Source organism: Hemitrygon akajei, chromosome 24, assembly GCF_048418815.1.
Source record: "Hemitrygon akajei chromosome 24, sHemAka1.3, whole genome shotgun sequence".
Taxonomy (NCBI): Eukaryota; Metazoa; Chordata; class Chondrichthyes; order Myliobatiformes; family Dasyatidae; genus Hemitrygon; species Hemitrygon akajei.
The window spans coordinates 31,178,288-31,203,113 of NC_133147.1; the positions used below are offsets into that span (position 1 = coordinate 31,178,288).

Here is a 24,826-nt window from a genome sequence, read left to right on the forward strand (position 1 = left end):
ATGTACAGCACAGAAACAGGCCCTTCGGCCCATCCAGTCCATGCTGAACCATTTAAACTGCCTATTCCCACTGGGACCATACCCCTCCCATCCATGTACCTACCCAAACTTCTCCTAAACGCTGAAACTGCGCTCACATGCACCGCGTCCTCACGACCCTCTGCGTGAAGTTCCCCGATCAAGTTCTCCTTAAATATCTTGCCTTTCACCCTTAACCCATGACCTCTCGTTGCCGTCCCACCCAATCTCAGCGCAAAAAGCCTGCTTGCATTTACCCCGCCCCCCCCCCCCCCCCCGATCTCTACCCCTCATAACTCTGAGTACCTCTGTCAAATCTCTCCTCGGTCTTCTGCACTGGGAATAAAGCCCCAATCTATTCCATCTTTGGGGTCCTCCAGACCTGACAATATCCTTGTAAGTTCTCCCCACACTTTCAACATTATTAACATCTTTCCTGTAGGCAGGTGATGAAAACTGCCCACAATACTCCCAACTAGGCTTCACCAACACCTTACACAGCTACAACATCCCATCTGCTGTACTCAGTATTTTGATCTGTGAAAGCCGAAGTGGGAAAAGCATTTGTTTAAACAACTCTATCTACCCGTGACGCAGCTTTCAATGAACTATATTGTTCGATGAAGATGAACCGATCTCTGGTCGAGCACTGTACGTTCTCTGCAAGTGTGACTCTCTGATACGGTTTTCCCCCGGGCCTCCACGACGTTCCGTGCGGATGGCTCGCAAACAGAGCTTGCCACTGTGTCTCCGGACAAGCAAACCACCAGTCTCCGACACGCTGAGTATTCTGAGGTCAGATGTGGGTCAGGAGAGAGACTACAGAGACGCAGTGGAGTTCGTCACCTCGCATGGGCGTGACTCGTAAGACCACGGGAGCAGAATTAGGCCGTTTGGCCCATCAAGTCTAAACGTCGTACAGTACAGGAACAGGCCCTTCAGCCCACATTGTTGTGCTGGGCGAGTTGAAAAGTAAATTTTAAAAAAAGACCCCAAACTCTAATCCCTCCTACCGACTCAATGTCCGTAACCCTCCATCTCCCTCACCTCCGTGTGCCTGTCCCAACGTCCCACTGTATTTGCCACTACCACCTACCAGGCACCACCATGGCAATCCAGCTCCCTCTCAACCCCACTCTCCCCTGTAACCTTTCATGCCCCGACAAATCAAGACCCAGTCGCCCTCTGCCTCCACGGCCGCTCGTAGCCACGAGCCCTGCAGATTCCAAAGAATTTCCTCGGCATCTCCATTTGGCATGGTCATTGCTCTCACCTGAGGCAGTGCCCCGCAGGAAACGTCCTCCTCGGCTTAGAAAGTGAACTTGGAAGTCGGCCGACCATTAGGCAACTGCATCCGACCTTAAATCCTCCCTCGGACCCCGACCTTTTCTTGTGCCCAACGACACCTCACCTGCAACCTTTAACCTGGCCAGCAGGCGCCCCACCTACTAACCCCAGCCCTGCCACAGAGAGTCCGCTGGCCACCTCCTGACCCCTGACCCCAACCTGCCCTGTGACCCCCGTCCTTACTTGTAGCAGTCATTGTGGAACTGGTTGTAGCTGCCCAGAGCGGTGAGGGCCCCAAGCCCGATGGCGTACGAGAAGAAAATCTGTGTACCAGCATCGATCCATACCTGTGGGGAGAGGAGCAGATAGAGAGGGGGTGGGGACTAACCTGGTTCAATGTCTCTCAGCCCTCCCCTCCCCTCCCAGGATCCACACCTCATGCCTCGTGCCTTACGAGTCTGATTGAATCTTTTGAGGATGTGACTAAACTCATTGATGAAGCAGTAGATGTACTGTATATGGATTTGACAAGGTACCCCATGCCAGGCTTATTGAGAAAGTAAGGAGGCATGGGATCCAAGGGGACATTGGTTTGTGCATCCAGAACTGGCTTGCTCACAGAAGGCTTTTGTAGACGGGTCATATTCTGCATGGAGGTCGGTGACCAGTGGAGTGCCTCAGGGATCTGTTCTGGGACCCCTTCTCTCGTGATTTTTATAAATGACCTGGATGAGGAAGTGGAGGGATGAATTAGCAAATTTGCTGATGACACAAAGGTTGGGGGTGTTGTGGATAGTGTGGAGGGCTGTCAGAGGTTACAGCGGGACATTGATAGGATGCAAAACTGGGCTGAGAAGTGGCAGATGGAGTTCAACCCAGATAAGTGTGAGGTAGGTCAAATATGTTGGCAGAATATAGTATTAATGGTAAGACTCTTGGCAGTGTGGAGGATCAGAGGGATCTTGAGGTCTGAGTCCATAGGACACTCAAAGCAGCTGAGCAGGTTGACTCTGTGGTTAAGAAGGCATACTGTGCATTGGCCTCCATCAATCGTGGGATTGAGTTTAGGAGCTGAGAGGTAACGTTACAGCTACATAGGACCCTGGTCAGACCTCACTTGGAGTACTGTGCTCAGTTCTGGTCACCTCACTACAGGAAGGATGTGGAAACTATAGAAAGGGTGCTGAGGAGATTTACAAAGATGTTGCCTGGATTGGGGAGCGTGCCTTATGAGAATAGTTTGAGTGAACTCGGCCTTTTCTCCTTTAAGCGACGGAAGATGAGAGGTGACCTGATAGAGGTGTATAAGATGATGAGAGGAATTGATCGTGTGGATAGTCAGAGGCTTTTTCCCAGGGCTGAAATGGCTAGCACGAGAGGGCACAGGTTTAAGGTGCTTGGAAGTAGGAACAGAGGAGATGTCAGGGGTAAGTTCTTTTACACAGAGTGTGGTGAGTGTGTGGAATGGGCTGCCGGCGATGATGCTGGAGGCGGATACGATAGAGTCTTTTAGGAGACTCCTGGACAGGTACATGGAGCTTAGAAAAATAGAGGGCTATGGGTAAGCCTAGTAATTTCTAAAGTAAGTGCATGTTCAGCAGAGCATTGTGGACCGAAGGGCCTGTATTGTGCTGTAGGCTTTCTATGTTTCTATGAAATACACCAGGTCCACACCTCACCCTATCCCAACGTTCAACCGAAATACACCAGGATGGGGTATCAATCCTAATTCTCCCCTATGGCCCCCTGAGTGAACGGGAGCTGGTGAAAGTGCTGGCAGAAATGGCTGGTGATTGAATCTGGGTGGAGGTTGTAGCCTTGGAGAGTCTCTGCGGGCCTACTGGGTAGCGTGGTGCCTCCTGTCTCTCTCTCGACCCCTCCATCCCTCAGCCACTCACCTGAGGCTCTCCCAGTTTGCTCCAGTCAGGCTGCAGGTAGTAGATGATACCCTGAACGGCTCCAGGTAGTGTGGCGCCGCGGACCAGCAGGATGGTCAGGATAATGTAGGGGAACGTGGCCGTGAAGTAGACAATCTGTAGGCAGAGGGAAAGCAGTGAGACCACCACACACCCGCCCTCGAGCTAGCTGTACACCTGGGACCCAGTCCCTACGCACAGACACCATACTGTCCCGCCCTGTCACTGAGGACAGCCGGCTCACTGAAAGGGGAGAGGCGGTGCGGGGGGAAACGGGGAGGGAGGAGGAGTTGAATTAGATTTTGACGATGGGAGCTTGTGGCAACTCTGTGACGTTGCCCAGGAGATGGCTGGGACTGACTCTGCCTTTGACCCAGGGCCAATGAACTTTCAGGCTCCCTGGGCCTACGGCAGTATCCATGGCAACTGGCCTCCATCGCTCTGCAAGGGGCCACTTTGGCAGCAGCCCACTGCGGGAACAAAGCAGAGAGCAGGTTCAGTGAGAACCTAGGCCCTGGAGCGCACGGCCCAACGTGTGGAGCCCTGGTACCCTCTGAGTGTGGAGCATGGTTCCTGCTCGAGGCCCGGGTCAACATTCCTGGCAAATACTGGAGACAGGGACACGTTGAGCTCTGTCACCACAAAAACAGTCGGGGAATCATGGCCGGGAAAAGAGGAAGGGAGAGGGGAGGGAGTGGGAAGCACCAGAGAGACATTCTGTAATGATCAATAAACCAATTGATTGGAATCAAGTGACCTTGCCAGGTGTCTCAGGGCTGGGTGTGTCTGCACCCTCACCACCCCTCACCCCGGCACTCCTTCTCTGCCATCAGTCCCACACCCCTCCCACGACACTCCACCCTCACCACCCCAACATCCTTTGCTCCCACCAGATTTACAGACTCCGCTCCACGTTGACAAATACAGTATATTTGCCCAAGACCTGCACAGTTCTGTATGTATTTTGAGGAGATTGATGAGTGGCAGGCATTGTAAGATGCCAAGATGGACATTTGACAGGGTCCCTCGTGGTCAGCTCATCGCGAAGATTAAGATGACTTGGTGACTTGGTCGACTGGATTCAAGACTGGCTTGCCCACAGACATCGAAGGCCGATGGTTCATGACTGGAGGTCCGTGACCAGAAGTGGTCCACGGGGGTCTGTGCTGGGACCTCCGTCGTTGAGCTGATCCGTGATTTTGCAGGTGACACAAAGATTGGTGACAGTGAAGAGGGTTGTGGGTCTGAGTGAAGATATGGCAGGTGAAGTTCAATCTGTGCGGTGTGGCACTTCGGATGGTCAGGTGAGAAGGGGAGGTAGGCAGCAAATGGGTGGGCGCTGATCCTGGGTGTCAGCATCTCTGAGGATCTATCATATCGATGAAGGCACAACAGAGGCTGAATTTCATGAGGAGTTTGAGGAGATTTGGTATGTCACCAAAGATACTCGCAAATTTCTACAGATATACTGTGGAGGACATTCTAACTGGCTGCATCACCGTCTGGTAAGGGGTAGGGCACCGCATAGGATCAAAATAAGTTGCAGAAAGTTGTAAACTCGGTCAGCTCCATCATGGGCACTGGACTCCCCTGCGTCCTCAAAAGGGCAGCGTCCGTCATTAAGGACCCCCATCACCCAGGAGATGCTGTCTTCTCATCGCAACCATCAGGGAGCAGGTACAGGAAAACACAAAGTACACTGCAGATGCTGTGGTCAAATCAACACGTACAAAAGCTGGAGGAACTCAGCAGGCCGGGCAGCATCCGTGGAAACGAGCAGTCAACGTTTTGGGCCGAGACCCTTTGTCAGGACTGAAGAGGGAGGGGGCAGGGGCCCTATAAAGAAGGTGGGGGGAGGGTGGAAAACCAACCAGAGGAAAGATCAAGGGGTGGGGGAGGGGAAGCAGGGAGGGGATAGGCAGGAGAGGTGAAGAAGGAATGTAAGGGGAAAGCACTCTGGGTAGTAGAAGGAGGCAGAACCATGAGAGAGGTGATAGGCAGCTGGAGGAGGAGGCAGAGTGAAGGTGGGATGGGGAAAGGGAGGAGAGGGAATTACCGGAAGTTGGAGAATTCAATGTTCATACCAAGGGGCTGGAGGCTACCCAGACGGTAGATGAGGTGATATTCCTTTCCCGCACTTCAGCCCTCACCCCATCCTCCCGTCACCACAACAGGGACCGTGTCCCCCTTGTCCTCACCTACCACCCCACCAGCCTCCGGATCCAGCACATTATCCTCCACAACTTCCGCCACCTTCAACAGGACCCCACCACCCAGCACATCTTTCCCTCCCTATCCCTCTCCGCTTTCCACAGGGATCGTTCCCTCCGCGACTGCCTGGTCCACACGTCCCTCCCCACAGATCTCCCACCTGGTACTTATCCCTGCAAGCGTAAGTGCTACACCTGTCCCTACACCTCCTCTCTTACCACCATTCAGAGCCCCAACCAGTCCTTCCAGGTGAGACAACACTTCACTTGTGAGTCTGTTGTGGTCATCTATTGCATCTGGTGCTCCCAGTGCGGCCTCCTCTACATCGGCGAGACCCGACGCAGATTGGGGGACCACTTCCTCAAGCACCTCTGCTCCGTCCGCCACAACAGACAGGATCTCCCAGTTGCCACCCACTTCAACTCTGCCTCTCATTCCCATTCGGATATGTCCATACACGGCCTCCTCTACTGCCATGATGAGGCCAAACTCAAGTTGGAGGAGCAACACCTCATATACCGTCTGGGTAGTCTCCAGCCCCTTGGTATGAACATCGAATTCTCCAACTTCCGGTAATTCCCTCCCCCTCCCTTCCCCCATCCCACTTTCACTCTGCCTCCTCTTCCAGCTGCCTATCACCTCTCATGATTCTGCCTCCTTCTACTACCCATAGTGCTTTCCTTTTAGATTCTTTCTTCACCTCTCCTGCCTATCCCCTCCCTGCTTCCCCTCCCCCACCCCTTGATCTTTCCTCTGGTTGGTTTTCCACCCTCCCCCCACCTTCTTTACAGGGCCCCTGCCCCCTCCCTCAGTCCTGACGAAGGGTCTCGGCCCGAAACGTTGACTGCTCCTTTTAGCGGATGCTGCCCGACCTGCTGAGTTCCTCCAGCTTGTTTGTACGTGTTGAGAGAGACAGGAGCCTGAAGGCACACACTTGGTGATTCAGGAATGGGTTACTTATTTAACTGTTAATATATATCTTACTGTAACTGACAGTTACTGTGCAAAGTACTGCGGTGGTGTAACAACCAATTCCAGGACACATGCCGGAGATAATAAACGTGACTGTGGTATGCAGAGCGACCTGGGGCTCCAAGTCCACAAGAGTGACGGGTGGAAGAGCATGGCGTCCCCTTGCAGTTGTCCAAGGCGGTGTGCATCTCTGGTTTCCCCATTACAGGAAAGATGTGGAGAATTTGAAGAGGTTACAGGAAGGGAGGAGATACGTCTCTACCAAAGGAGGTGTAGGGAGCTCCTTCCCTCCGCAAGCCTGCAGGCCACCCTGGGGCGAAGTGTAGCACCTGCTTAGCCCCCCCGATCAGGGTCACATGAAGCCACTGGGGCAGGCGGTGGATGGCCGTATGAGCAGCCGGTGCAGATCACGAGTCCTGGTGATGTGACCCTGATGCCAGGCGGACAGTCTCCGAAGAGTATTGATCATGGCTGGGGTCACCCGTCTTGGATTGCCCAGAAGGTAAAAGCTACTTCTGTAGGAAAATTTGCCAAGAACAATCACAGTCAAGAGACCACGATTGCCCACGTCATATGAGACAGTACGTGATGGCAATGATAACAGGAAGCATCAACGGGTGCAGCCAGGACTAGAGGATGGTTATACAGATATTGTAGCCCGAAGGGCCAGTCCCGTGTGTTCTGTTCTGTCCTGAGAGAGAAGCTGCAATCCAAAGCTAGGCAGAATGTAACCCAGACAATCTGTCACTGACTTAGGTTGTGCCGTGAGAGAGACAGGGTTGGGGATCGGAGTGACATGTGTCAGTGGGAGTGACGGGGATGGAGATCGGAGTGACGAGTGTCATTGAGAGTGATGGGTTTGGGGGTCGGAGTGACGAGGTTGGGGATCGGAGTGACTCGTGTCAGTGAGAGTGACAGGGATGGAGATCGGAGTGACGTGTCAGTGGGAGTGACGGGATTGGGGATCGGAGTGACGTGTGTCAGTGGGAGTGATGGGGATGGAGATCGGAGTGACGGGTTTGGGGTCAGAGTGACGAGGTTGGAGATCGGAGTGACGTGTCAGTGGGAGTGATGGGGATGGAGATCGGAGTGATGGGTTTGGGGGTTGGAGTGACGAGGTTGGGGATCGGAGTGACTCGTGTCAGTGAGAGTGACGGGGATGGAGATCGGAGTGACATGTGTCAGTGGGAGTGACGGGATTGGGGATCGGAGAGACGGGTGTCAGTGAGGGTGTCCTTCCACCCCGATGATTCGGTTTCACCCCAGTCACTCCCCCCGTGCCACCTCGGTCGTCATTACCTTCCCTGTGCACTTCACGCCCTTCCAGATGCAGAAATAGACAAGGAGCCACATGGCTGCGAGGCACAGCGTCATCTGCCAGCTCATCTCGCCCATGTCTGCCAGTCCACTCGACAGCCGCAGGACCCTCCTCCTGTAAGAGAGGCCATGGCTGGTTAACTGGGGTAGGCAACACGCTGGCCCAGTGCAGACTCTGAGCAAGAGGCTGTTCGTCATGCAGGCTGCCCATCGAGGCTGCTCCAAAGGGTCAGGGAGTCCATTGAAGTTTTTCCATGAGGACAAGGAGACCATTCAGTCCATCTATGATAGCCCACAGGGACCAGGAGAGCATTCAGTCGATTCTAGCTGTTGGAGTGAGACCAGCCAGCCTATCATGAACGTACGAGCAGGAAGAGAAGGCCTTTCGGCCCGTCAGCCTCGGAATGGCATCCGATTGCTTCCCCAAACCCACCCTCGCTGTGGCGCGACTTACTCCCAGAACTCGACGATGGAGGACTGCGCCTGCTCCTGGGGCGTGCAGGCGCTGAGGTTGGTGTCGCCGGAGAGGCTGCAGCCTTCGGAGCAAGAGTTGGTATTCCACGTGTTGTTGCAGGAGGCCCAGGGCAGGGGGGTGGAGAACGAGTTCACCAGGTAGAAGGAACCCCAGCTCAGGATCATGATGTAGTAGGTATTACAGAAGAAGACGATCACCATCGAGGCAAAGCCCAATCCTGTTCGCAAGATTCGCAGTTAATCATCACTCACACCAACCTCCTCACCCAACAACAGCACGGCGTTCCCTCCAGACCACCCCTCCCACAGCACAGCGTTCCCCCCGGACCACCGCTCCCACAGCACAACGTTCCCTCCAGACCACCCCTCCCACAGCACAGCGTTCCCCCCGGACCACCCCTCCCATAGCACAACATTTCCCCCCGGACCACCCCTCCCACAGCACAACGACCCCTCCAGACCACCCCTCCCATAGCACAACATTTCCCCTGGACCACCCCTCCCACAGTACAGCGTTCCCTCCAGACCATCCCTCCCACAGTACAGCGTTCCCTCCAGACCACCCCTCCCACAGCACAACGTTCCCCCCAGACCACCCCTCCCACAGCACAACATTCCCCCCAGACCACCGCTCCCACAGCACAACATTCCCTCCGGACCACCCCTCCCACAGCACAGTGACCCCTCCGGACCACCCCTCCCACAGCACAGCGTTCCCCCCGGACCACCCCTCCCACAGCACAGCGTTCCCCCCGGACCACCCCTCCCACAGCACAACATTCCTTCCGGACCACCCCTCCCACAGCACAGCGTTCCCCCCGGACCACCCCTCCCATAGCACAACATTTCCCCTGGACCACCCCTCCCACAGTACAACGACCCCTCCAGACCACCCCTCCCATAGCACAACATTTCCCCTGGACCACCCCTCCCACAGCACAACGACCCCTCCAGACCACCCCTCCCATAGCACAACATTTCCCCTGGACCACCCCTCCCACAGCACAGTGTTCCCCCCAGACCAGCCCTCCCACAGCACAGTGTTCCCCCCGGACCACCCCTCCCACAGTACAGCGTTCCCTCCAGACCACCCCTCCCACAGCACAACATTCCCCCCAGACCACCGCTCCCACAGCACAACATTCCCTCCGGACCACCCCTCCCACAGCACAGTGACCCCCCTGGACCACCCCTCCCACAGCACAGCGTTCCCCCCGGACCACCCCTCCCACAGCACAACGACCCCTCCGGACCACTCCTCCCACAGCACAACGTCCCCTCCGGACCACCCCTCCCATAGCACAGTGTTCCCCCCGGACCACCACTCCCATAGCACAACGACCCCTCCGGACCACTCCTCCCACAGCACAGTGTTCCCACCGGACCAGCCCTCCCACAGCACAGCGTTCCCTCCGGACCACCCCTCCCACAGCACAACGACCCCTCCAGACCACCCCTCCCATAGCACAGTGTTCCCCCCGGACCACCCCTCCCATAGCACAGTGTTCCCTCCGGACCACCCCTCCCATAGCACAGCGTTCCCCCCGGACCAGCCCTCCCATAGCACAGTGTTCCCCCCGGACCACCACTCCCATAGCACAGCGTTCCCCCCGGACCAGCCCTCCCACAGCACAGTGTTCCCCCCGGACCACCCCTCCCATAGCACAGCGTTCCCCCCGGACCACCCCTCCCATAGCACAGTGTTCCCCCCGGACCACCCCTCACACAGCACAGTGTTCCCCCCGGACCACCCCTCCCATAGCACAGTGTTCCCTCCGGACCACCCCTCCCACAGCACAGTGTTCCCCCCGGACCACCCCTCCCACAGCACAATGACCCCTCCTCACCGCCCGGCGCCCCCCCACAGCACAGCGTTCCCCCCGAACCACCCCTCCCACAGCACAATGACCGCCCGGCGCCCCCCCACAGCACAGAGTTCCCTTGACAACCCCTTTCCCACGGTCCTTCCTCCCGCTCTCTGTGCTTCCACCAGCGAAACCAATGAGACGATGTACTTGTTTGCAAATCGATTTCCCTTGAATCCCAACTCTGTGTGTGTGTGTGTGTGTGTGTGTGTGTGTGAGAGAGAGAGAGAGAGAGAAAATCTGCTTGTGAAAGGGGAGAGAGAGAGAGTGAGGAAGTGTGAGAGAGAGAATGAGAAAGTGTCTGTGTGAGAGAGAGAGAGACAGAATGATGAGGTGTGTGAGGATGAAGAAAATGAGACACAGGGAGATTGATGGGTGAAAGAATTTAGGAAAGGGATAGTGAGGGAAATGGAAAGGTGTGGAGGGCAGGAGACTCGAGATGAGGGTTGTGAGGGAGAGAGGGATCAGAGAGGGAACTTGACCAGGGCAAGAAGAGGTTTGGAATGAATGAGGATAAAGTGAGTGTTAAAGTGAGGTAGGGAGGGGAAGGGGTTAAATGAGCACAGGAAACAGAGAGGGCTGGAGTGAGGAATGGAGACAGCGGTGATGATGGGGATGGGGCATCTGAGTGAATTCAGGTGACAAGAAGCTTCAGAGTGCGTATAGGAGACGGGGGGGTGGTCAGAGTGAGTACCGGAGTTGGGGAGGGGGGTGCCAGCGGGCGTACGGGAGACGGGGAGGGTCGGAGTGAGTACGGGAGACGGGGGGCATCGGAGTGAGTACGGGAGACGGGGGGGTCGGAGTGAGTACGGGAGACAGGGAGGGGGTGTCGGAGTGAGTACGGGGACAGGGAGGGGGTGTGAGAGTGAGTACGGGGGACAGGGAGGGGGTGTGAGAGTGAGTACGGGGGATGGAGGGGGTGTGAGAGTGAGTACGGGGGACAGGGAGGGGGTGTCAGAGTGAGTACGGGGGACAGGGAGGGGGGTGTCAGAGTGAGTACGGGGGACGGGGAGGGGGTGTCAGAGTGAGTACGGGGGACGGGGAGGGGGTGTGAGAGTGAGTACGGGGGACAGGGAGGGGCTGTCAGAGTGAGTACGGGGACAGGGAGGGGGTGTCAGAGTGAGTACGGGGGACAGGGAGGGGGTGTCAGAGTGAGTACGGGGATAGGGAGGGGGTGTGAGAGTGAGTACGGGGACAGGGAGGGGGTGTCAGAGTGAGTACGGGGATAGGGAGGGGGTGTCAGAGTGAGTACGGGGATAGGGAGGGGGTGTCGGAGTGAGTACGGGGGACAGGGAGGGGGTGTCGGAGTGAGTACGGGGGACAGGGAGGGGGTGTCAGAGTGAGTACGGGGACAGGGAGGGGGTGTGAGAGTGAGTACGGGGGACAGGGAGGGGGTGTCAGAGTGAGTACGGGGACGGGGAGGGGGTGTGAGAGTGAGTACGGGGACGGGGAGGGGGTGTCAGAGTGAGTACGGGGGACAGGGAGGGGGTGTCAGAGTGAGTACGGGGACAGGGAGGGGGTGTCAGAGTGAGTACGGGGGACAGGGACGGGGTGTCAGAGTGAGTACGGGGACAGGGAGGGGGTGTCAGAGTGAGTACGGGGACAGGGAGGGGGTGTGAGAGTGAGTACGGGGACAGGGAGGGGGTGTCAGAGTGAGTACGGGGGACAGGGAGGGGGTGTCAGAGTGAGTACGGGGACAGGGAGGGGGTGTCAGAGCACGTATGTGGGACAGGGAGGAGGTGTCAGACTGAGTACGGGGGACAGGGAGGGGGTGTGAGAGTGAGTACGGGGACAGGGAGGGGGGTGTGAGAGTGAGTACGGGGACAGGGAGGGGGTGTCAGAGTGAGTACGGGGGACAGGGAGGGGGTGTCAGAGTGAGTACGGGGGACAGGGAGGGGGTGTCAGAGTGAGTACGGGGACAGGGAGGGGGTGTGAGAGTGAGTACGGGGGACAGGGAGGGGGTGTGAGAGTGAGTACGGGGGACAGGGAGGGGGTGTCAGAGTGAGTACGGGGGACAGGGAGGGGGGTGTCAGAGTGAGTACGGGGACAGGGAGGGGGTGTGAGAGTGAGTACGGGGACAGGGAGGGGGTGTGAGAGTGAGTACGGGGACAGGGAGGGGGGTGTGAGAGTGAGTACGGGGACAGGGAGGGGGTGTCAGAGTGAGTACGGGGGACAGGGAGGGGGTGTCAGAGTGAGTACGGGGGACAGGGAGGGGGTGTGAGAGTGAGTACGGGGACAGGGAGGGGGTGTCAGAGTGAGTACGGGGGACAGGGAGGGGGTGTCAGAGTGAGTACGGGGACAGGGAGGGGGTGTGAGAGTGAGTACGGGGACAGGGAGGGGGTGTGAGAGTGAGTACGGGGACAGGGAGGGGGGTGTGAGAGTGAGTACGGGGACAGGGAGGGGGTGTCAGAGTGAGTACGGGGACAGGGAGGGGGTGTCAGAGTGAGTACGGGGGACAGGGAGGGGGTGTGAGAGTGAGTACGGGGACAGGGAGGGGGTGTGAGAGTGAGTACGGGGACAGGGAGGGGGTGTGAGAGTGAGTACGGGGACAGGGAGGGGGGTGTGAGAGTGAGTACGGGGACAGGGAGGGGGTGTCAGAGTGAGTACGGGGGACAGGGAGGGGGTGTCGGAGTGAGTACGGGGGACAGGGAGGGGGTGTCAGAGTGAGTACGGGGGACAGGAGGGGGTGTCGGAGTGAGTACGGGGGACAGGGAGGGGGTGTCAGAGTGAGTACGGGGGACAGGGAGGGGGTGTCAGAGTGAGTACGGGGGACAGGGAGGGGGTGTGAGAGTGAGTACGGGGGACAGGGAGGGGGTGTCAGAGTGAGTACGGGGACAGGGAGGGGGTGTGAGAGTGAGTACGGGGGACAGGGAGGGGGTGTGAGAGTGAGTACGGGGGACAGGGAGGGGGTGTCAGAGTGAGTACGGGGACAGGGAGGGGGTGTGAGAGTGAGTACGGGGGACAGGGAGGGGGTGTGAGAGTCAGTACGGGGGACAGGGAGGGGGTGTCAGAGTGAGTACGGGGGACAGGGAGGGGGTGTCAGAGTGAGTACGGGGACAGGGAGGGGGTGTGAGAGTGAGTACGGGGGACAGGGAGGGGGTGTGAGAGTGAGTACGGGGACAGGGAGGGGGTGTCGGAGTGAGTACGGGGACAGGGAGGGGGTGTCGGAGTGAGTACGGGGGACAGGGAGGGGGTGTGAGAGTGAGTACGGGGGACAGGGAGGGGGTGTGAGAGTGAGTACGGGGACGGGGAGGGGGTGTGAGAGTGAGTACGGGGGACGGGGAGGGGGTGTGAGAGTGAGTACGGGGGACAGGGAGGGGGTGTCAGAGTGAGTACGGGGACAGGGAGGGGGTGTCGGAGTGAGTACGGGGGACAGGGAGGGGGTGTCGGAGTGAGTACGGGGGACAGGGAGGGGGTGTCAGAGTGAGTACGGGGACAGGGAGGGGGTGTCAGAGTGAGTACGGGGGACAGGGAGGGGGTGTCAGAGTGAGTACGGGGGACAGGGAGGGGGGTGTCAGAGTGAGTACGGGGGACAGGGAGGGGGTGTCAGAGTGAGTACGGGGACAGGGAGGGGGTGTCAGAGTGAGTACGGGGGATAGGGAGGGGGTGTCAGAGTGAGTACGGGGATAGGGAGGGGGTGTCAGAGTGAGTACGGGGGACAGGGAGGGGGTGTCAGACTGAGTACGGGGGACAGGGAGGGGGTGTCAGACTGAGTACGGGGGACAGGGAGGGGGTGTGAGAGTGAGTACGGGGGACAGGGAGGGGGTGTCAGAGTGAGTACGGGGGACAGGGAGGGGGTGTCAGAGTGAGTAAGGGGGACAGGGAGGGGGTGTCAGAGTGAGTACGGGGACAGGGAGGGGGTGTGAGAGTGAGTACGGGGGATAGGGAGGGGGTGTCAGAGTGAGTACGGGGGACAGGGAGGGGGTGTGAGAGTGAGTACGGGGATAGGGAGGGGGTGTCGGAGTGAGTACGGGGGACGGGGAGGGGGTGTCGGAGTGAGTACGGGGGACGGGGAGGGGGGTGTCGGAGTGAGTACCGGGACAGGGAGGGGGTGTCAGAGTGAGTACGGGGACAGGGAGGGGGTGTGAGAGTGAGTACGGGGACAGGGAGGGGGTGTGAGAGTGAGTACGGGGGACAGGGAGGGGGTGTCGGAGTGAGTACGGGGGACAGGGAGGGGGTGTCAGAGTGAGTACGGGGGACAGGGAGGGGGTGTCAGAGTGAGTACGGGGACAGGGAGGGGGTGTCAGAGTGAGTACGGGGGACAGGGAGGGGGTGTCAGACTGAGTACGGGGGACAGGGAGGGGGTGTGAGAGTGAGTACGGGGACAGGGAGGGGGTGTCAGAGTGAGTACCGGGACAGGGAGGGGGTGTGAGAGTGAGTACGGGGACAGGGAGGGGGTGTGAGAGTGAGTACGGGGACAGGGAGGGGGTGTGAGAGTGAGTACGGGGGACAGGGAGGGGGTGTCGGAGTGAGTACGGGGGACAGGGAGGGGGTGTGAGAGTGAGTACGGGGGACAGGGAGGGGGTGTCGGAGTGAGTACGGGGGACAGGGAGGGGGTGTCAGAGTGAGTACGGGGGACAGGGAGGGGGTGTCAGAGTGAGTACGGGGGACAGGGAGGGGGTGTGAGAGTGAGTACGGGGGACAGGGAGGGGGTGTGAGAGTGAGTACGGGGACAGGGAGGGGGTGTGAGAGTGAGTACGGGGAGAGGGAGGGGGTGTGAGAGTGAGTACGGGGGACAGGGAGGGGGTGTCAGTGTGAGTACGGGGGACAGGGAGGGGGTGTCAGAGTGAGTACGGGGGACAGGGAGGGGGTGTCAGTGTGAGTACGGGGATAGGGAGGGGGTGTGAGAGTGAGTACGGGGGATAGGGAGGGGGTGTCGGAGTGAGTACGGGGACAGAGAGGGGGTGTCGGAGTGAGTACGGGGACAGGGAGGGGGTGTGAGAGTGAGTACGGGGGACAGGGAGGGGGTGTCGGAGTGAGTACGGGGACAGGGAGGGGGTGTGAGAGTGAGTACGGGGACGGAGGGGGTGTGAGAGTGAGTACGGGGACAGGGAGGGGGTGTCAGTGTGAGTACGGGGGACAGGGAGGGGGTGTGAGAGTGAGTACGGGGGACAGGGAGGGGGTGTGAGAGTGAGTACGGGGACAGGGAGGGGGTGTCACAGTGAGTACGGGGGACAGGGAGGGGGTGTGAGAGTGAGTACGGGGACAGGGAGGGGGTGTGAGAGTGAGTACGGGGACAGGGAGGGGGTGTCAGAGTGAGTACGGGGGATAGGGAGGGGGTGTCAGAGTGAGTACGGGGGACAGGGTGGGGGTGTCGGAGTGAGTACGGGGGACAGGGAGGGGGTGTCGGAGTGAGTACGGGGACAGGGAGGGGGTGTCAGAGTGAGTACGGGGGACAGGGAGGGGGTGTGAGAGTGAGTACGGGGGACAGGGAGGGGGTGTGAGAGTGAGTACGGGGGACAGGGAGGGGGTGTGAGAGTGAGTACGGGGGACAGGGAGGGGGTGTCGGAGTGAGTACGGGGGACAGGGAGGGGGTGTCAGAGTGAGTACGGGGGACAGGGAGGGGGTGTCAGAGTGAGTACGGGGGACAGGAGGGGGTGTCGGAGTGAGTCCGGGGGACAGGGAGGGGGTGTCAGAGTGAGTCCGGGGGACAGGGAGGGGGTGTCAGAGTGAGTACGGGGGACAGGGAGGGGGTGTCAGAGTGAGTACGGGGGACAGGGAGGGGGTGTCAGAGTGAGTACGGGGGACAGGGAGGGGGTGTCAGAGTGAGTACCGGGGACAGGGGACACTCTTCAACACTCTTCAACGAACCTTTGAAAAGAGGTGCGATGTTCCAGACTTTGATCCCACCGGCCTTCATGAACTGCCCAAGCGAGATTTCCAGGAAAAAGATGGGAATCCCGCCAAACAAGGCAACCAGGATGTAGGGAATGAGGAAAACACCTGTGAGTGAGGGGCAGATAGAGTGAGTTACATAGAAATGGAGAGTTCAACATCTCCCTATACCTGGGGCAGAGCTAGACCAGGAACACAGATCCCATCTCCGTACCCCTGGGTCAGACCCACACCGGGAGCACCGTGCACAGTTCCCGTCTCCATATCCCCCTGGGTCAGACCCACACCGGGAGGACCGTGCACAGTTCCCGTCTCCCTAACCCTGGGTCAGACCCACACCGGGAGCACCGAGCACAGTTCCCGTCTCCCTAACCCTGGGTCAGACCCACACCCGGAGCACCGTGCACAGTTCCCGTCTCCATATCCCCCTGGGTCAGACCCACACCGGGAGCACCGTGTGCAGTTCCCGTCTCCCTAATCCTGGGTCAGACCCACACCGGGAGCACCATGCACAGTTCCCATCTCTGTATCCCTGGTCAGACCCACACCGGGAGCACCGTGCAGTTCCCGTCTCCCTAACCCTGGGTCAGACCCACACCCGGAGCACCGTGCACAGTTCCCGTCTCCCTAACCCTGGGTCAGACCCACACCGGGAGCACCGTGCACAGTTCCCGTCTCCATATCCCCTGGGTCAGACCCACACCGGGAGCACCGAGCACAGTTCCCGTCTCCCTAACCCTGGGTCAGACCCACACCCGGAGCACCGTGCACAGTTCCCGTCTCCATATCCCCCTGGGTCAGACCCACACCGGGAGCACCGTGTGCAGTTCCCGTCTCCCTAATCCTGGGTCAGACCCACACCGGGAGCACCGTGCACAGTTCCCGTCTCCATATCCCCTGGGTCAGACCCACACCGGGAGCACCGTGCACAGTTCCCGTCTCCCCAACCCTGGGTCGGACCCACACCGGGAGCACCGTGCACAGTTCCCGTCTCCCTAATCCTGGGTCAGACCCACACCGGGAGCACCGTGTACAGTTCGCATTTCCGTATCCCTGGTCAGACCCACACCGGGAGCACCGTGTGCAGTTCCCGTCTCCGTATCCCTGGTCAGACCCACACCGGGAGCACCGTGTGCAGTTCCCGTCTCCGTATCCCTGGTCAGACCCACACCGGGAGCACCGTGTGCAGTTCCCGTCTCCGTATCCCTGGTCAGACCCACACCGGGAGCACCGTGTGCAGTTCCCGTCTCCGTATCCCTGGTCAGACCCACACCGGGAGCACCGTGTGCAGTTCCCGTCTCCGTATCCCTGGTCAGACCCACACCCGCAGCACCGTGCACAGTTCCCGTCTCCCTAACCCTGGGTCGGACCCACACCGGGAGCACCGTGCACAGTTCCCGTCTCCCTAATCCTGGGTCAGACCCACACCGGGAGCACCGTGTACAGTTCCCATCTCCGTATCCCTGGGTCAGACCCACACCCGGAGCACCGTGCACAGTTCCCATCTCCGTATCCCTGGTCAGACCCACACCGGGAGCACCGTGTGCAGTTCCCGTCTCCGTATCCCTGGTCAGACCCACACCCGCAGCACCGTGCACAGTTCCCGTCTCCCTAACCCTGGGTCAGACCCACACCGGGAGCACCGTGCACAGTTCCCGTCTCCCTAATCCTGGGTCAGACCCACACCGGGAGCACCATGCACAGTTCCCGTCTCCCTAATCCTGGGTCAGACCCACACCGGGAGCACCGTGTACAGTTCCCATCTCCGTATCCCTGGTCAGACCCACACCGGGAGCACCGTGTGCAGTTCCCGTCTCCGTATCCCTGGTCAGACCCACACCCGCAGCACCGTGCACAGTTCCCGTCTCCCTAACCCTGGGTCAGACCCACACCGGGAGCACCGTGCACAGTTCCCGTCTCCCTAATCCTGGGTCAGACCCACACCGGGAGCACCGTGCACAGTTCCCATCTCTGTATCCCTGGGTCAGACCCACACCCGGAGCACCGTGCACAGTTCCCATCTCCGTATCCCTGGGTCAGACCCATACCCGGAGCACCGTGCACAGTTCCCATCTCCGTATCCCTGGGTCAGACCCACACCCGGAGCACCGTGCACAGTTCCCGTCTCCATATCCCCCTGGGTCAGACCCACACCGGGAGCACCGTGTGCAGTTCCCGTCTCCCTAATCCTGGGTCAGACCCACACCGGGAGCACCATGCACAGTTCCCGTCTCCCTAATCCTGGGTCAGACCCACACCGGGAGCACCGTGTACAGTTCCCATCTCCGTATCCCTGGTCAGACCCACACCGGGAGCACCGTGTGCAGTTCCCGTCTCCGTATCCCTGGTCAGACCCACACCCGCAGCACCGTGCACAGTTCCCGTCTCCCTAACCCTGGGTCAGACCCACACCGGGAGCACCGTGCACAGTTCCCGTCTCCCTAATCCTGGGTCAGACCCACACCGGGAGCACCGTGTACAGTTCCCATCTCCGTATCCCTGGGTCAGACCCACACCCGGAGCACCGTGCACAGTTCCCATCTCTGTATCCCTGGGTCAGACCCACACCCGGAGCACCGTGCACAGTTCCCATCTCCGTATCCCTGGGTCAGACCCACACCCGCAGCACCGTGCACAGTTCCCGTCTCCATATCCCCCTGGGTCAGACCCACACCGGGAGCACCGTGTGCAGTTCCCGTCTCCCTAATCCTGGGTCAGACCCACACCGGGAGCACCATGCACAGTTCCCGTCTCCCTAATCCTGGGTCAGACCCACACCGGGAGCACCGTGTACAGTTCCCATCTCCGTATCCCTGGTCAGACCCACACCGGGAGCACCGTGTGCAGTTCCCGTCTCCGTATCCCTGGTCAGACCCACACCCGCAGCACCGTGCACAGTTCCTGTCTCCCTAACCCTGGGTCAGACCCACACCGGGAGCACCGTGCACAGTTCCCGTCTCCCTAATCCTGGGTCAGACCCACACCGGGAGCACCGTGTACAGTTCCCATCTCCGTATCCCTGGGTCAGACCCACACCCGGAGCACCGTGCACAGTTCCCATCTCTGTATCCCTGGGTCAGACCCACACCCGGAGCACCGTGCACAGTTCCCATCTCCGTATCCCTGGGTCAGACCCACACCCGGAGCACCGTGCACAGTTCCCGTCTCCATATCCCCCTGGGTCAGACCCACACCCGGAGCACCGTGCACAGTTCCCGTCTCCCTAACCCTGGGTCAGACCCACACCGGGAGCACCGTGTACAGTTCCCATCTCTGTATCCCTGGGTCAGACCCACACCCGGAGCACCGTGCACAGTTCCCATCTCCGTATCCCTGGGTCAGACCCACACCCGGAGCACCATGCACTGTTCCCGTCTCCATCCCTGAGTCCCTGCCCCCATCAAGCATTCAGTTCTGTGACCCCACATCTCTTTGTGAAAAACCATTCTCCCCCCACCCCGGACCACCGGCTGAGGGACCATCAGCTCTGAACTGCCCCAGACCAGCCGATGGTTACAGATTGCAGACATCAGGGTGGGGGGAAGGGAAGCGAGAGAGGATGGTGGAGGCTGAGGGGTGGGCTGACAGGGAAGAGAACGGTAGTAAGGTTCAGAGGCAGGGGACGGCGTGGGGTAAATAAAGAGAGGACGAGAATAGAGTCAGACAGACGGGTGAGGGAGACATGCAGGCACTGGATATGGAGCTGGCCATGAGTGGTTCTTGTAGAGTGCAGATGGCATCCATTTGCTGAGGGGGGAGAGAAGGAAGGGGCTGGGGAGAGGGGGGAGGGGGTGGAGAGGTGAGGGGAGAGGGAGAGTGGAGAGAAGAGTGGGGTGGAGGGGTGGAGGAAGTGGAGGGGGGGCTACTGGATAAAGTAAAGTAAGATGAAGGTTAGAGAGTGAAAGTCAAGAAGAATCTGAAATGAAGAAGGGGCATGCGAGAAATTGGAGAGGAGATGAACATTATCTGTCCAAGCACCACATGCAGAAATGCAGAGACTTTGAGAAAATGAGAGTCACAGACGGTGGGGAACTGGCCAAAGATAGTCAGGGTTAATGGCAGCTGTTCACAGGCACTGGGGCGGAGATACCAGGAGTGACTGAGAGGGGCTCGTGCAAGCACTTACTATGTAAGGAGATTGTCTGCTTAAACACTCATCCCACACACTGAGTCAGAGATAGACACACTCACACTCAGAGTCAGAGATAGACAGACAGACACACACACACACAGAGTTAGAGAGACAGACACACACACACACAGTCAGACAGACAGACACACAGTCAGACAGACAGACATACTCACACAGAGTCAGACAGACAGACAGACACAGAATGAGACACACAACTCAGAGAGTGAAACTGAGTCACGTGACCCAGATGGATAGGATATAAAGGAGAAGCAGATGTCCTACCAAACAAAAATGATCTAATAACGTCACTTTATTTTCCACTAAAGATTTGTTGGCGTGTCCGAGGGATGAGTAGGGAGCCACAGCACAGAAAAATCATGGATTAGAGAAGAGAGGCTCCCTCTACACTGACCCATCACAGATGGGGAATAGTAGGTCACAGAGACAGGGAGGGTTGTAGGTTTGAAGGCTCACAGAGACGGAGGGGGGGGGTCACGGAGACAGGAAGGGCTGTCGGTGGGGGGGGGGGGGGGGATCAGAGTTCCTGGGGGAAAGCCAGGTGGTCACAGGTGTGAACTGCAGACACAGCCATCGCCTGAGGCAGGCATCGAACCGCTGTCCCAGTGTATCACCCCCAGGTACAGAGGGTCCTAGTGGGGTGTGGGTAGAGTCGGGCCGCTGTCCCAGTGTATCACCCCCAGGTACAGAGGGTCCTAGTGGGGTGCGGGTAGAGTCGGGCAGCTGTCCCAGTGTATCACCCCCAGGTACAGAGGGTCCCGGTGGGGTGTGGGTAGAGTCGGGCAGCTGTCCCAGTGTATCACCCCCAGGTACAGAGGGTCCTAGTGGGGTGCGGGTAGAGTCGAGCAGCTGTCCCAGTGTATCACCCCCAGGTACAGAGGGTCCCAGTGGGGTGTGGGTAGAGTCGGGCAGCTGTCCCAGTGTATCACCCCCAGGTACAGAGGGTCCCAGTGGGGTGTGGGTAGAGTCGGGCCGCTGTCCCAGTGTATCACCCCCAGGTACAGAGGGTCCCAGTGGGGTGCGGGTAGAGTCGGGCAGCTGTCCCAGTGTATCACCCCCAGGTACAGAGGGTCCCAGTGGGGTGCGGGTAGAGTCGGGCAGCTGTCCCAGTGTATCACCCCCAGGTACAGAGGGTCCCAGTGGGGTGCGGGTAGAGTCGGGCAGCTGTCCCAGTGTATCACCCCCAGGTACAGAGGGTCCCAGTGGGGTGCGGGTAGAGTCGGGCCGCTTTCCCAGTGTATCACGCCCAGGTACAGAGGGTCCCAGTGGGGTGCGGGTAGAGTCGGGCCGCTGTCCCAGTGTATCACGCCCAGGTACAGAGGGTCCCAGTGGGGTGTGGGTAGAGTCGAGCTGCTTTCCCAGTGTATCACCCCCAGGTACAGAGGGTCCCAGTGGGGTGTGGGTAGAGTCAGGCCGCTGTCCCACTGTATCACCCCCAGGTACAGAGGGTCCTAGTGGGGTGTGGGTAGAGTCGGGCCGCTGTCCCAGTGTATCACCCCCAGGTACAGAGGGTCCCAGTGGGGTGCGGGTAGAGTCGAGCAGCTGTCCCAGTGGGGGAGCGAGAGCTGGGATGTGGAATTCGAAGGGTGTGGGTAGAGTCGGGCAGCTGTCCCAGTGTATCACCCCCAGGTACAGAGGGTCCCAGTGGGGTGCGGGTAGAGTCGAGCAGCTGTCCCAGTGTATCACCCCCAGGTACAGAGGGTCCTAGTGGGGTGTGGGTAGAGTCGAGCCGCTGTCCCAGTGTATCACCCCCAGGTACAGAGGGTCCCAGTGGGGTGCGGGTAGAGTCGAGCAGCTGTCCCAGTGGGGGAGCGATAGCTGGGATGTGGAATTCGAAGGGTGTGGGTAGAGTCGGGCAGCTGTCCCAGTGTATCACGCCCAGGTACAGAGGGTCCCAGTGGGGTGCGGGTAGAGTCGAGCAGCTGTCCCAGTGTATCACCCCCAGGTACAGAGGGTCCCAGTGGGGTGTGGGTAGAGTCGGGCTGCTGTCCCAGTGTATCACCCCCAGGTACAGAGGGTCCCAGTGGGGTGCGGGTAGAGTCGGGCTGCTGTCCCAGTGTATCACCCCCAGGTACAGAGGGTCCCAGTGGGGTGCGGGTAGAGTCGGGCTGCTGTCCCAGTGTATCACCCCCAGGTACAGAGGGTCCTAGTGGGGTGCGGGTAGAGTCGAGCAGCTGTCCCAGTGTATCACCCCCAGGTACAGAGGGTCCCAGTGGGGTGTGGGTAGAGTCGGGCAGCTGTCCCAGTGTATCACCCCCAGGTACAGAGGGTCCCAGTGGGGTGCGGGTAGAGTCGGGCCGCTGTCCCAGTGTATCACCCCCAGGTACAGAGGGTCCCAGTGGGGTGCGGGTAGAGTCGGGCCGCTGTCCCAGTGTATCACCCCCAGGTACAGAGGGTCCCAGTGGGGTGCGGGTAGAGTCGGGCCGCTTTCCCAGTGTATCACGCCCAGGTACAGAGGGTCCCAGTGGGGTGCGAGTAGAGTCGGGCCGCTGTCCCAGTGTATCACGCCCAGGTACAGAGGGTCCCAGTGGGGTGTGGGTAGAGTCGAGCTGCTTTCCCAGTGTATCACCCCCAGGTACAGAGGGTCCCAGTGGGGTGTGGGTAGAGTTGGGCAGCTGTCCCAGTGTATCACGCCCAGGTACAGAGGGTCCCAGTGGGGTGCGGGTAGAGTCGGGCCGCTGTCCCAGTGTATCACCCCCAGGTACAGAGGGTCCCAGTGGGGTGCGGGTAGAGTCGAGCAGCTGTCCCAGTGGGGGAGCGAGAGCTGGGATGTGGAATTCGAAGGGTGTGCGTAGAGTCGGGCAGCTGTCCCAGTGTATCACCCCCAGGTACAGAGGGTCCCAGTGGGGTGCGGGTAGAGTCGAGCAGCTGTCCCAGTGTATCACGCCCAGGTACAGAGGGTCCCAGTGGGGTGCGGGTAGAGTCGAGCAGCTGTCCCAGTGTATCACGCCCAGGTACAGAGGGTCCCAGTGGGGTGCGGGTAGAGTCGGGCAGCTGTCTCAGTGTATCACCCCCAGGTACAGAGGGTCCCAGTGGGGTGCGGGTAGAGTCGGGCCGCTGTCCCGGTGTATCACCCCCAGGTACAGAGGGTCCTAGTGGGGTGTGGGTAGAGTCGAGCCGCTGTCCCAGTGTATCACCCCCAGGTACAGAGGGTCCCAGTGGGGTGCGGGTAGAGTCGAGCAGCTGTCCCAGTGGGGGAGCGAGAGCTGGGATGTGGAATTCGAAGGGTGTGGGTAGAGTCGGGCAGCTGTCCCAGTGTATCACGCCCAGGTACAGAGGGTCCCAGTGGGGTGCGGGTAGAGTCGAGCAGCTGTCCCAGTGTATCACCCCCAGGTACAGAGGGTCCCAGTGGGGTGTGGGTAGAGTCGGGCTGCTGTCCCAGTGTATCACCCCCAGGTACAGAGGGTCCTAGTGGGGTGCGGGTAGAGTCGGGCCGCTGTCCCAGTGTATCACCCCCAGGTACAGAGGGTCCCAGTGGGGTGTGGGTAGAGTCGGGCTGCTGTCCCAGTGTATCACCCCCAGGTACAGAGGGTCCTAGTGGGGTGCGGGTAGAGTCGGGCCGCTGTCCCAGTGTATCACCCCCAGGTACAGAGGGTCCTAGTGGGGTGTGGGTAGAGTTGGGCAGCTGTCCCAGTGTATCACCCCCAGGTACAGAGGGTCCTAGTGGGGTGCGGGTAGAGTCGGGCCGCTGTCCCAGTGTATCACCCCCAGGTACAGAGGGTCCCAGTGGGGTGCGGGTAGAGTCGGGTAGCTGTCCCAGTGTATCACCCCCAGGTACAGAGGGTCCCAGTGGGGTGCGGGTAGAGTCGAGCCGCTTTCCCAGTGTATCACCCCCAGGTACAGAGGGTCCTAGTGGGGTGTGGGTAGAGTCGGGCAGCTGTCCCGGTGTATCACCCCCAGGTACAGAGGGACCTAGTGGGGTGCGGGTAGAGTCGAGCCGCTTTCTCAGTGTATCACTCCCAGGTACAGAGGGTCCTAGTGGGGTGTGGGTAGAGTCGGGCCGCTGTCCCAGTGTATCACCCCCAGGTACAGAGGGTCCCAGTGGGGTGCGGGTAGAGTCGGGCCGCTGTCCCAGTGTATCACCCCCAGGTACAGAGGGTCCCAGTGGGGTGCGGGTAGAGTCGGGCCGCTGTCCCAGTGTATCACCCCCAGGTACAGAGGGTCCCAGTGGGGTGCGGGTAGAGTCGGGCCGCTGTCCCAGTGTATCACCCCCAGGTACCGAGGGTCCCAGTGGGGTGTGGGTAGAGTCGGGCCGCTGTCCCAGTGTATCACCCCCAGGTACAGAGGGTCCCAGTGGGGTGCGGGTAGAGTCGGGCAGCTGTCCCAGTGTATCACCCCCAGGTACAGAGGGTCCCAGTGGGGTGCGGGTAGAGTCGAGCAGCTGTCCCAGTGGGGGAGCGAGAGCTGGGATGTGGAAATCGAAGGGTGTGGGTAGAGTCGGGTAGCTGTCCCAGTGGGGGAGCGAGAGCTGGGATGTGGAATTCGAAGAGTGTGGGTAGAGTCGGGTAGCTGTCCCAGTGGGGGAGCGAGTGCTGGGATGTGGAAATCGAAGGGTGTGGGTAGAGTCGGATAGCTGTCCCATGGGGGAGCGAGAGCTGGGATGTGGAAATCGAAGGGTGTGGGTAGAGTCGGGTAGCTGTCCCAGTGGGGGTGCGAGAGCTGGGATGTGGAATTCGAAGGGTGTGGGTAATCCTGCCCCTGACCCTAGCTAGAAACTGACATTCCAAGTTGCCCGTGGTGTCCATGTACCTGTCCAGGAGTCTCTATCGTATCCGCCTCCA

At 59.8% G+C, this 24,826-nt stretch overlaps 1 protein-coding gene across 2 annotated transcripts in view; it reads right to left on the reverse strand.

Annotated features, from left to right (window-relative positions):
* slc6a8 (solute carrier family 6 member 8) overlaps positions 1–24,826 on the reverse strand; it is a 67,978-nt gene that overhangs the window by 21,489 nt on the left and 21,663 nt on the right. For both annotated transcript variants that reach the window (XM_073028628.1, XM_073028627.1), the window contains 5 exons: positions 15,872–16,003; positions 8,176–8,413; positions 7,704–7,836; positions 3,204–3,338; positions 1,549–1,652 (listed from right to left, as the gene is read on the reverse strand). In XM_073028628.1, the coding sequence (XP_072884729.1) occupies positions 1,549–1,652; positions 3,204–3,338; positions 7,704–7,836; positions 8,176–8,413; positions 15,872–15,920 (659 nt within the window). In that variant the 5' untranslated portion in view covers positions 15,921–16,003. The remainder of the gene's footprint in view (positions 1–1,548; positions 1,653–3,203; positions 3,339–7,703; positions 7,837–8,175; positions 8,414–15,871; positions 16,004–24,826) is intronic.